General features: G+C 39.4%; 1 protein-coding gene across 1 annotated transcript in view; it reads right to left on the bottom strand.

Annotated features, from left to right (window-relative positions):
* zswim5 (zinc finger, SWIM-type containing 5) overlaps positions 1-9,756 on the bottom strand; it is a 39,494-nt gene extending 29,738 nt beyond the window's left edge. The window contains exon 1 of the mRNA XM_065276392.2: positions 9,160-9,756. Within this exon, the coding sequence (XP_065132464.1) occupies positions 9,160-9,658 (499 nt within the window). The 5' untranslated portion in view covers positions 9,659-9,756. The remainder of the gene's footprint in view (positions 1-9,159) is intronic.
* Between the last annotated feature and the right edge of the window lie 2,752 nt (positions 9,757-12,508).

The raw sequence follows: 12,508 nt of genomic DNA, 5'->3' as shown, positions 1-12,508 counted from the left end.
AATTACGTTTCCAGAATGCATTCGCAAGTCGTTATGGGAGAGGGATGAGAGCAGGGAACCAGGGTATGGACAAGGGAAGATGTTGAAGGATGGAGCATGGTGCATAGTGTGGGGGGAGAGGACCAGACACATAGGCTCATGGCTGTCGGCCACATTAATCATGGTTGGAGTATGGATGGGAGGAGCCGGGGTAGCCCCCTCTCTGCATGCATGCATTTCCGAGGCTGCACTGACGTGTACGCTGTCAGACCTAAAGTCAGGGAGGGCTGGAAGACTAATGAGGACCTTCTCTTTTTCCTCTCTCACTTGTCTCTCTTGCCCTCCAGAGGATGGCGGCTCTGTGTAGTGGTGTGGGGGAGCAGAAGATGACAGGTTGGTTATTTACTCTGCCTTTCATATTTGCCTTTTATTTCTGTCATTTCCCCCTCTATCCTCCAACCATTTTCCTGCAGTCATCTGTTCACTCAGCTGCCTGCAAGAAACTGGTGGCTAATGGGCCATATCAGCACAGCCACTGCAGGGGAATAGAGGCCTGTTATTAGGCTATATTGAAAAAGAAGCTAGTAGGCAGGGAGAGGGAAAAAGTGAAAGCCATTGATATTTATAATTTGCACACCCACTACGACACAGTCTTAAAGATCAACTTGTGACGCGTTCCTGCAAACCCTGCTTTGAAAAAAGGCGCTATCAATATTTAATTAAGAATCTCTTTATAATATTAAAAAGGCAGTTCTGTCTGTGTAACACAAGGTGGGCGTACAAATATCCCGGACTAATGAATGGTCCTTTCATTATTCAGTAGTCATATTATTTTTATGCCTCTCATATGCAAGTAATGATTGACAGAGAGAATGTGGATAGACATTTTTTAATGCTAATCTACCATAAAAGGAAGGATGGCCATCTGCAAATCCTCCCATGAATTGTTTCTATTATATTTGACAACTGCACTTTGGTAAATAAATGGAGTAACAGGCTGCAGGAAATGCTGAAAGAGTCACATGCAAAGTCATGGTAGTTTGGAAGTCAAACAGAGGTTAAAAATCCTGAGTCATATAAGAGAAAACGTTCAGTAGTATAGAAAGCTCAAACAAGCTCAACAAGAAGAAGATTTCCTGTACTTTAACTGCATGGCATCAGCAAAAGCAAGGTCATGGGTTCAATTTTCAGGCAATGCACGTACTGAATTGAAAAAAAAGTGACACTACTGTACTTCGTTTGGAAAAGAACATTCACCAAATGCGCAAATGTAAACAAAGACAACATAAAGAGTCTGAACATGGTTTGCTATTAAGCAACCAAGTCAGTTGACTAACCAAAATGTTAAAATGCACAAAACCACTGCAGTCTCAGAGCTCTTTGAATCCACCTTGCTGATGTTCTTACCTTGCTGATGGGCATTTAGGCTTTGGAGCCAATTAATGTTTATTCAGGGCAGCCAAGACTGACAGCCACACATTAGTATAACTGGGCAGTTTCACCCAATGAAAGAAGTGAAAATGGCAAATGTTCACTCCTTTAAGAAAGTGCAGGAAGAAAACTAGAACAAAAGGTGCCTCCGTTAGTGGTGTGAAGCCGTTTGAAGTAGAGAATTCACATATTTCGAGCTTTGTGCTCAAAGACCCATCAGCCCTTCAAAGAGCCCTGCCAGACCTTCTAAGGCCCACTCTAGACAAATAATTCAAAGTAAAAATAATGGCTGTAGGCTGGACTAAACTGGTAAAATCTACGCAAAGACAGCTTCAGGTTGACTCATTCTGTCCACTTCTTTTAAAGAATCTCACTTTGAATGTGTGCCTGGTAAGTCCCTGGTATCAATTAATGGTCATTTAATCAGATCAAATCTGACCTTTCAACCACTCATCCCATCTCCTAAATGAGCCAGACAACTGTTCACAGCTGCATAAATATTCATGGTCAGGTATACCATCTGGGTGCAAATCTCATTTTAAAAGCAGTGAAAAGGCTGCAAGTGGATTGCAATAAACAGAGTTTCTTTTTAAAGTGTAACAGTGGTGCACTTTTTAACTTGAGTAAAGTGATAATGTTTTCGATCAATATCATGCTGCTTTTATCAATACTTACAAAAAGTAAATTTTTATCAAACCTTCCACTACTGCACACTGAGCAGAAACCAACAAAATAAAGGTAGCTGAAATAGAGTCAGGTAGAAATCAATAGCACAAGATGAAGCTGTTCAATATGCAGAATTAAATAATTGTGAAAAAATGGCTGCAGAATCGATACAATTAAGCGAAGACCTTTAAAGCACATTGTGCTAATCGTAGGGCCTTCAGCAAAGCCATGTGATTGGTGGTTGGCAACAAGTCAAGCTGAAAACAGGAACTGCAATAGATGGGTTTGTATGGCTAGAACAACACGCATGAAGCGATGGCTTTAAAAAGTCCATAGCCTCCCATGTGACATTTGCATAGAGGTTTGCACATTGCTAACTGCCACTGACTGGGGCCTCTTTCTTTCACCCTCTGGCAGGATATTTGACCCCATCTCCAATACACATTATCCTTCCTCTCTCGTCCAGACTGAGAAAATTAAGTTTCCATGTGAACTGGCCACAAAAACTCCCTGCACACAAAATCTCAGCTGGATGAAAGGCCTCATATGGGGGAGGGTAGCTGCCTGAGTGCTGCTTGGGTTTCCTGCACTCCGAGTTTAGTGTTACAGCCCCAGATGTAAGGATTTTCCTTCACGTCTTTACAAATTGAAGGTTGGGACGGCCCACAGTTTTCTGCCTGCCTAAACATACCTTGTCATAGTATATGATTCCATTTCCTCTGTTCAGTCTTCAAACCAAATTTTCCCCTCCTTCTGTTCTCGCTTGGCTGATTTCCCTTCTCCATTCTCACTTTTTGGTTCCTCTGGAATTCTTTTACATTTGTTAGGCAATTACAGCCAAATGAGGCCCCATTAGGCATGTCTGGAGGCCCCTGCTTTATAAAGAGGAGCACCCTCTATCTCCGACACCCAAATGACACCCAAACAGAGAACAGGCTGAATGCATAAGGATGCATAATGCTTAATTGCGATTAATCTATAGCAGCATAAAAGTTTTTGTTAACATCAAATATGTGTGTGAATTGTGTAATAATTATGCATATATAAATATGCACACACGCATGTATAATTTTAAGAAGAAAAAAATATATATTTATATAAGTATTTATATTTATATATAATATAAATTATACATAAATATACAAATGTATATACACATGTAAACATTTCTTAAATATATACATGCATGTGTGTGCATTTATCTATACAAAGTTATTATACACAAATATATGATATATGAGAACTTTTATTCTGCTATAGATTAATCGTGATTAATCGTTATGCATCCCTAGGCAGGAGGGAGAAAAAAATAGAGAAAAGGGCAAGTCCTTCCATACGATAACGAAAAAAGTTTACAGCAGATCCATGAGCTTTGAAACGTGTATCTTGTGTAAATCCAAGCTTTTAATGGCTTGCCAGCTATATATGTCGCTCCTCCCGGTGCATAAAAGCATAAAAGTTCCATTTATTTGGCAACTTCATGACAGAATATCGACAAAATAATCAAGAGCCTGTGGGCAGAGATCAAAGAGGTAAAGCGCCTATCATAGGGGACCTTTAACAACCACCGCTTTCAAACTAGGATTGTAAGGGGCAATAATGCATAATGAGTGCATGTGTGTGTGTGTGCACGCATCTCGGTGAGTTCCAATAAAATACAGATAAGCCACAGCAGGGAGAGGAGCTTGCATGAGTTTGCAGCCCAGCTGCACGCAGAACAGAGAGGGCATGGATGGGAACCTTGCCCCTGGCCCCAAACTGGAGCTCCATTTTGCAAGCAAGCAAGAGCAAAAGCAGAGATACAGAAACAAACCAAATGCCTTTATCCCAGCTGTGCAGCAGATGCAACAGCATCCATCTAAGGTAATACTGATAAACTAAATCTGAGGGTACGGGCATTCTGCAGCAAATGATTTTCAAAGCTTGGGTGCCACATTCACTAAGGGGGAAAAGAGAGAGAATAAACACACCTTTGCTTGTCACATTAAGTCGAAACCCATTTTACGTAGCAAGTGCATGTATTTACAAAATAGCTGAAAACTACTGTATGCTGGAACCCATACAAGAATTTTGCAAGCCTGAGCTCAGCGTTCAGGAACGAGAACCTGATCAAAGTCTCCGACAAGTCTTTGTCCTGGAATGCGGCGAGTTGTTTTTCACCTTGCTCCAGTCGTTGCTGATTAGCCGACAAGCCGGCTAACCACCCTCTTCCCTATTTCCAAATTAATTTCCCTCCTTTGATAAAGACAAAGGGGGAAAAAAGTGTTTAATGACCGTGTCCTTCAAAACTAAGAGTGCTAATAAGTGTGAAAAGGAGATTTGTTTAAGTGATTTTCTTTGAGACTTGCAGGCATGGAATTAATTACCTTGATTAAATATTGTCTGTACCGCTGATGAAAGATAGAGCAGAATTAGTGGTCCCTTGTTGAACTTGTATGGTGCTGAATGAGATGTGTCCCGATTACAAAGACCAAAATGATGGCAACACTCAAAGGAGACAAAGAGCTAAAAACAGGCCTACTGACATCACAGAGCAGCCATGGGGCCAATGCTTAATGGCTGCTACCTTGCAATTGCTTTCAAACTGGCTTTAAACTATCTTGCACAAAAACTTTTTCAAATGCATGACTGAAGCACATTGCCAGACATCGTGCCGTGTCCCTATAAAGAAGAATTATGTTTTGCGGCCATGGAAGTATGTTCATTTATTTTACCGTTACACATTTGATATAAACGTCTATTAAAACCTCATAAATAAAAAAAGAAAATTTAAAATAGTTACAGTGTTGTTCCGATTCCCAACTGCAGAAAGAGTTTCTAAACAACCTGAAACCTTTTAAGTCACTTGGCAAAAATGTAACATAACTCCAAATCAGGGTTATTATAGTTTTAAAAAAAATATTAGTTTTTATTTTTATTTCGTTTTGTAATGTGTTATTTTATTTCAGTTTAGTTTTAGTTCTTTTTAGTGGTGCATAATTAGTTTTGATTTCGTTTCTATTTTTCAAAAATCATTACTTTTAGTTTTTATTTAGTTTTAGTATAGTTTTAGTCTTTAGCATAATATCATGGTTGTGTACATACACCTTGCCAAATCTGGAAATGTTAAAAATAAGATGAGAATAAGAGGATTTAAAAAAAGTTTTGTTTATTTAGTACTATCAATCAAAGGCCGGGACAAATACCACACCAACCAACACTCTAAATTTTGTTGTGTTATTTGGGTAAATATAATATACATACATAAATATACATGTTTGGTTATAAATAATCATATGCTGGGTTGTTGTTAACCTAAACATGAGATAAAACAACCCAGCATTGCATTGAAACAACCCAGCATATGTTTATTTATAAACCAACATATGTGTTCTGTCCAATATTTTCCCAGCATTGGGTTAAAAATAACCCAGATAATTTAGAGTAAATCTTACTTGTACAAACTTATGGCTGTGCACAACAACTGAAAATCAATGCAAAGTTTAATGTTCTGTCTATGAGTGTCCATTTCTTTACCAGAAGAGATCGCTGTACTAACATATTTATTTGTTGACTAAATATTAATATATAATATTATTTGTTGATTATCCGCAAAGGCATATAATGGTTTCAGATAGTTAAGCGGACGTTCTGTATAACATAGCAACCAAAAAGCGTCAGCTAACACTGCCAAGCAAGCGGTTGGCGTCAGCGTTTTCACCCATATTTAACGTTTTAATGCTTCCGTGTACAGTACACTGAGATAATTAAGCCTTCTTCAGTTATTGTAATGGTTTACCAGCAGAAACAAATTGTCTTACTAAACTAGCCGTTAGCAACAAGATGATGTTTTCTGAACCGAACTGTTCGGGGGCAGGGATCCAGTGCCCTGACAGCATCATACACATCATGTGACGCTGCTGTGCAGGTCACGAGTTCTAATAGACTGCCTTCTATTGGTCATTAATTATCCAGCAACATCTGCTCATTTGCTTATGATCCGGTAATATGAGTGACTCCGTGTTCAACTGCTGATCCAATAACATTTAAAAAACGAAAACGCAAGTTTTGTTTTCCTAAATTTTAGTTAGTTTTAGTTAGTTTTACAGGTCCACATTATAGTTATAGTTTAGTTTTAGTTTTTTTTAGAAACCTTCGTTTTTATTTTATTTCAGTTAACGAAAATGTTTTTTCACTAATAGTTTCAGTTTTCGTGATAGTTTTCGTTTACGATAATAACCCTGCTCCAAATAATGCCTGCCTACATTTTAAAATGGCACTATGGGGACTACATAACCTCTCACCAGCTCTTCCATCCATAATCTCACAGAACTTTTGCCTCCTAGCCAAAGCAGGAGGTTTCATAAAGGATTCTTATCACAGCTTTGTCCTCTGTTACGTAGAGCTATACTTTTAACCACCCTTCCACCCCACAAACACACACACAACGACAACCCCCATCCCTGTGTGAATGGGGGGAGTTTTCTACAGCTGGGTAACAAAGCATGACCCAATAATCCACAAGCCTGACTTAAAGCTAGAACCTCCTCTCTAAGGACTTTATAAGACGGAGGCTGTGGGCTGGGGTGGGCTAGCTGAACTATACAAACATAAACAAAAATGTATTATTCTTATCAAACCAGCTTCCTGTAGTACGGTGTCCACTGTCCAGTCCTTAATATTTGGGGCATGAAATATGATCGCTCAACTTCTGAGGCTAACTAAAAATTTAGCATCTTCTGCATTCCCAGGTTAGGGTATTGCAATACAGGTATGACTTCTAGAAAGAGTTGAAACTTTCTAGCAAGCCTTATTGTAAGTAAGCCTTTGAGTATAAATATATATACAGAGAGAGTTTATTCAAGCAGGCACGGGTGGATCTTGTAGTATTATTGAAGCGAAAATAAAACACACCCACGCACATAAATCTAAAAGATCTTATGTTTTCCCGTGGTTATAGATACATGCAATAGATCCATACCAGAAAGTTTATTGTTACTGTATCTATCAACACCATCAGAACACAGTCTACAAAGGTAACAAACATGCTTTTATGGTTGTCACTTTAATTTTAGATGCCTGTCAGCTCTGGGAGATCTTTTAGATTGTATGATTCCAATACAAGAGTGTGCTTGGTCATTAATAAAAGGACTAGTGTGCATATTAACCTGCTATAAAGTACAGACAACAGTCATAGTTTACTCATTTGAAATTTGCATTTGTGGGATTACCTACAATTGCCACGATACAAAAACAAACTAGAACTACTTTACATCACATGTTACTTTATCAGTTGCAACAAGCAAACACATTGTCTTTAATAAAAAGCCAGTTTATCACATGTCTATAAACTTTTTTATTTACCTCTGATAGGCTAATGTGTATGGTAACCTTAAAAACACATAATTACTTTAAACAGTTTTGATCAATGTAAAAAGGAGCTACATTCCCCCATGAAGGGAGCTTTTCAAGGTTGCTAAATACGTGCCCATGTTATTTCATTACGGCTGGGTTATCACATTTCCACTAACACTGGGCTTTTAACGGGACACACTGGATCATTGTGAGAATAAATGAATCATGGCTTCTTTATTGAATTAGATATATGTATACTTTCACTACTCTCATAACACCTACAATTATTGGAGATTTGGGGCTTCCTGTAACTGCTATTTCAAGAAAAGAATGTTTAAATTGTTGGAGAGCTGTGACTTCTCCTCAAAGTGACAAATTTCCTTTTTTATCCTGTTAGTATGTGCTATAGGTTAAATATTTAATAGTGTGTATGGGTGTGTTGATCTTAACTAAACCCTCAAGGTGCAAACATAAATGTCAGACCAATGGTTTACCAATGGTGAAATGTTATGACTTTATATGAGCACTTCGTTTATCATGCTGTGTTTAGGAACCTTGCACAGTCCAATATCTATTTTTTTTTTAAATAACTTACTTTCTTTCCAGACAGTATCTTGCTAGCATGTTTACAGAAGTAAAGTGAGTGGGGGAAGGAATATGTATAGACATTTGGGTAGCCATTGAAACAGCCGTCGTGCTACTAAACAACGAAGCATTTGAGTTACTTTTATATTTATTAGATTATTTCTGTTTTAAATTAGATTTGGAAATGTCGAGACAGATTTGTATGTTTTAGAAAAACATTTCTATATACAATCTTTATGCCATTCGACGTCGATTATAGAGAACTAACCCGATAGTGTGAGGGGGGTATTGAGCTATTGTGCTGTAGCCTGTACGAGGGCAACACACGGTTTTAATACTACATATTTTAGAAATTTTAACGCTTAAACAAGGAAAGAATATTCGAAACAAAACAAGAAACGTCCAGAAAAGGTTTAGACACAAGATTAACCATTCGTTTCATTTCGGCAAATACGCGTCCTTTGTCTTGACCAACCAGCAAATAAACAAAAGATATGGGATTTGGATCCAAGCGGATTATCCTGGATTTAATTATATCAAGAGACCCAGCAACCGTCAAGCAAACACATTTGTCCTGTGAGAAACTACTATTTCCACAAAAACACAACTTTTGCGGGAATATAGTCGTCAAAAACACTAACATAGTGTGGTACGATAGTGATTCATTATGACCACTACGTTTGTCTTTTCTTCCTCCCGACCTGTTCCGTTTCGACAGACCTCATTGTGATCGTTCAAATGGTAAAACAAAATATTGTGGCGTTTTAAATTATTTTCTCTGTAACTTCCGAGATATGTCGATGTTTTTCCAACACTTATACGCACATTATAGCCATTTGAAAAAGCCAATTTAACACTGTAGCCATTGCAACATGCCCAACGGGAAGCCCTTTAATTTTTAAAACGTGCGCTCCGTTTCTTTCGCAATACGGCAGGCAGTTCAACGTTCCCTCACCAAATATTTGGAAGTGACAAATGCTTATTTTATCTCGCCAATAAAATGATACTGCTGGATAAACATGGCCACTTGATTTAATGTTAGGAAACTTAATTGGTTTCCAAAAGTAACAAATCACTTCAAGATGGTGAAAATATTATTGATGTAACTTTCAGCGACACAAATAGTAACAACTTGCTTTAAAGAACCGTTAAACCGACACTTACCGACTTGTAAGACATTGTCCACACAACCGGTTTCCAAAAGCCGGATTCCCCGGCGGAAAGGCAGTCCATCTCCGGTACCCCCAGTCCCAGCGCTGCCGGTGGTGTTCGTAACCCCTCCGGGGACCGAACTGGGTCCAACGGACGTGCTCGAGCCAACTACGGGACCCTCTTCGCCTGCCACTCGGCACTGAAACGACGAATACATACATATTTCCCTTTCGTTCCTCGGGAAAGACCAATAAACGATACGACGTTGAACGGGCTCGGGAATCCGTTCGAAGCGCTCCTCCACCCTCTCAAAGGCCCATTTCTCCGCTACGGCCTTAGCAGCGCAGTCCAGTAGAGATTCCGGGCAGCGAAAGCGAGAGTTCGGAAATCCCGGTCCAGGCCCCGGACCGGGTCCTCGAGGAGCGGGACGCAAACACGGACGCTTGCTAGCCGGGGGTAAGGAGAGTTGAAGCGGCGGCTGGGGCAATAGCTCTCCACGTCCCTCCGCCATGACAACCAAATAAACACTGAAGCGAAGACCGTGGCTCTAGAAGCGCACCGCGCGACGGGAGGGTCGTGGGTGAGAACGGATTCTCATACGTCACTACCAATAACAAACGCGCTCGAGCCAATAGCGAGGAAGTGCCGCACCGACAGCGCTCAAGCGAGGCCATACGATGCGCATGTGTGTCAGAAATGACAACCACACAATGCTGGTTAGAGTGACTGTGGCACAAGAATGTATGACAAACTATTTTTATTATTATTTTTTTTTAATACGAACGTCTTTGTTAACACAGTAATGTACCCTATATAGACACTTATAATATCACAGAGAAATAAAACTGCAAATTGCCCCATATGCTGGTATCTCGCCACACTGTAAAATCAACATTCCAGAAACGTATTCCATACAATATTCAATATATATTTTATACATACTTTTAAATAACTCCAGCTGCTCTTTTGGTGTGACACAAAGTTTATCTCTCTTTTTTTTTTTGACAATCTACAGATGTCTACTGCCCACCCTGCTGGCCAAATATATAATGCCAATTGATTGGTGTTGTCAAAGTTTATCTAACCATGAAAGTTTTAAAAGTGTCTAAAACGAAGTTATTGTATTAAATATGATATACACACATTCGTAATCTGAGACTACCACAACCTTCAAACAACGACTAAGCACAAACCTTTTCAGTATAGATCTGACAAATTCTTAATTTTTTATTCTGTTTAATGTTGTTACACACAAAAAGAAATTATATTGATTGTAATTATATTTAAGACATAAGGATCTTCTTTTAAAGTTATAGACATAGTTTCAGCAGTAACAACATAAATAAACAGCTTTTGTGGACTAAACTCAACTTCCGGTATACTTCCACATAGAATCAGTAACTAACAGAGTCCTTTTACAGTAGTTTATTTGTGATAACAAGGAAAATAAATGACAAGTAAACTACATTTGTTCATATATCATGTATCAACTAACATTATTGTGTTAAATTAATATATAGGCCTACAATGAATTCTTGCCTGGCTGCCAAACCTCTCTGCAAAGTTGTGATGTATAATTGTCATCTCCTCTCACCTCATCTTTAGCAAACCGAAACATTTTATTTTCGCCAGCTTGGTAATTTTTAGAGATCAGTTAAGCCACCAGCCAGACCGTTTAATAAAGACAGACTGGAAGTTCACTTTGGTTCAGGCGTGTAACCGCGACACATGCGTGCCTTTGATGAAACCGTCTTTAACACTTTAATATTTTTCTATTAACGTTTTCTCTCACCTCACACACTTCTAGCTTCTTTTTGCACATCACTTTCTCAGTTCCCCTCTCATTCTTACTCTTTGTGATGACACATTGAAGAAACTTCACCTCCTGCCCTGTGAAGACAGTGAGAAACTTCTGTGGCCTGCCCTGCTGTTGTCTGTCAGGCTGCTAACTGTCACAGACTCTATGCTATTTTACTTCCAATGTTTGTAATATAGTTTCACTTCATTATTTGCAAAAAATTTCCTGTGGGACCTTTGCAGATCTCCCAGAGGGTACCTGTACTTCCAGTGCACTGTGATCACTGGAAACCTGGTGCTAGGTGCTTGTGTCTTACTTACAATAGACAGTTTGGTTATTATTTACGGTATTTTGATAACAATGCACTCGGAGAATGTCAAAATTCAGTTAAAGATCATATTTAATCCAAGTGGAAATCTGACCCCTTGTCTATTCATTTAAAATGAACCCTCTCCCTTCAGTGACACAAAAAACACTGGGCTCTAAACACTTGGTATGTCTGAGTTTGTTTGTTTATATGTTTATTTGTTTGACGCCTCTTAAGGGAACCAGAACAGCAGGTGCGGGGAGAAGTAATGACAGGACTCCATTTTAAAGGCTGTCATATCCCAGCATGCTCGCTGCTGTCCAGTCGAGTGCACCGACTAAAATATGACAAGCTGACAGCTCACCACACAGGATACCAGGCATCTAATGACATTCTGTGAGTCCTCTGTATGAGTGTGTTAGTGTCTACGCGTATGTGTATATGTATATGCACCGCAGCCGGGAGTCTTGTCACTTCTGGTGCTTTTCAAAGTACCAAAGGCCCTCGGTGTACGAAAATGTCCTTGAGGGCAGAGACAAGAGATGCACAGCACCTTGCGTGCCAACTGCAGCAGTTATTATAGAGGTACATGCACATGGAGGTGAATGGAGGACAGTATTGTTTCTGCTATCAAAAATGGTCATTCAGGGTTCTGATATAGTACTTACCGCATTGCCATAACCTGATCTCTCATCTATGTATTTCAGGATCGTTCATCACAGGGAGCGTTGCCAAATTGAACAATGGACCCAAATATAATGGTGGTGGATGCTACCAGTTTCCAAGGCAACAATTGTGACAGATTTGGGGGAGACAAGACAGGTAATTGGAAAAAGATTGATGGGGTACAAGAGAGTGGAAAAACCCTATCAAAGAAGGTCTCTATGGGAATAACAACAATACAATACAGGGGCTCGCATCCTTTCAAGCCATCGGCAGCCTCCTGTCCATCTATTTCAGATAAATGCACAATTCAGTAGTTTCAACACATCTGTCTGTGTTCAGTAATACTACGGTAAGAAAAGATTTTGTGCCGTCAAAGTATCATTCATACGCAAATAGTGTTTACAGGCCCACTTGCAAAACACTTTGATTGCAAAATTCTTGTGTCTTTACAGCATGCCATCATTCTCATTTTTAACAGTAAGGCAGCCATGGCACCTCTTCCTCCAGGCTGTGTTTGGACTTGGCAAACTCAAGCGGGGTGTTGCTCAGCCTGACACAGTGTCTAAGAATGTAAAGAAGCCTTTAGGCTT

This window comes from Paramisgurnus dabryanus, chromosome 6, assembly GCF_030506205.2.
Source record: "Paramisgurnus dabryanus chromosome 6, PD_genome_1.1, whole genome shotgun sequence".
Classification (NCBI taxonomy): domain Eukaryota; kingdom Metazoa; phylum Chordata; class Actinopteri; order Cypriniformes; family Cobitidae; genus Paramisgurnus; species Paramisgurnus dabryanus.
Note: the sequence above shows the minus strand (reverse complement) of the source record. Positions and strands in the feature narration are given on the sequence as shown.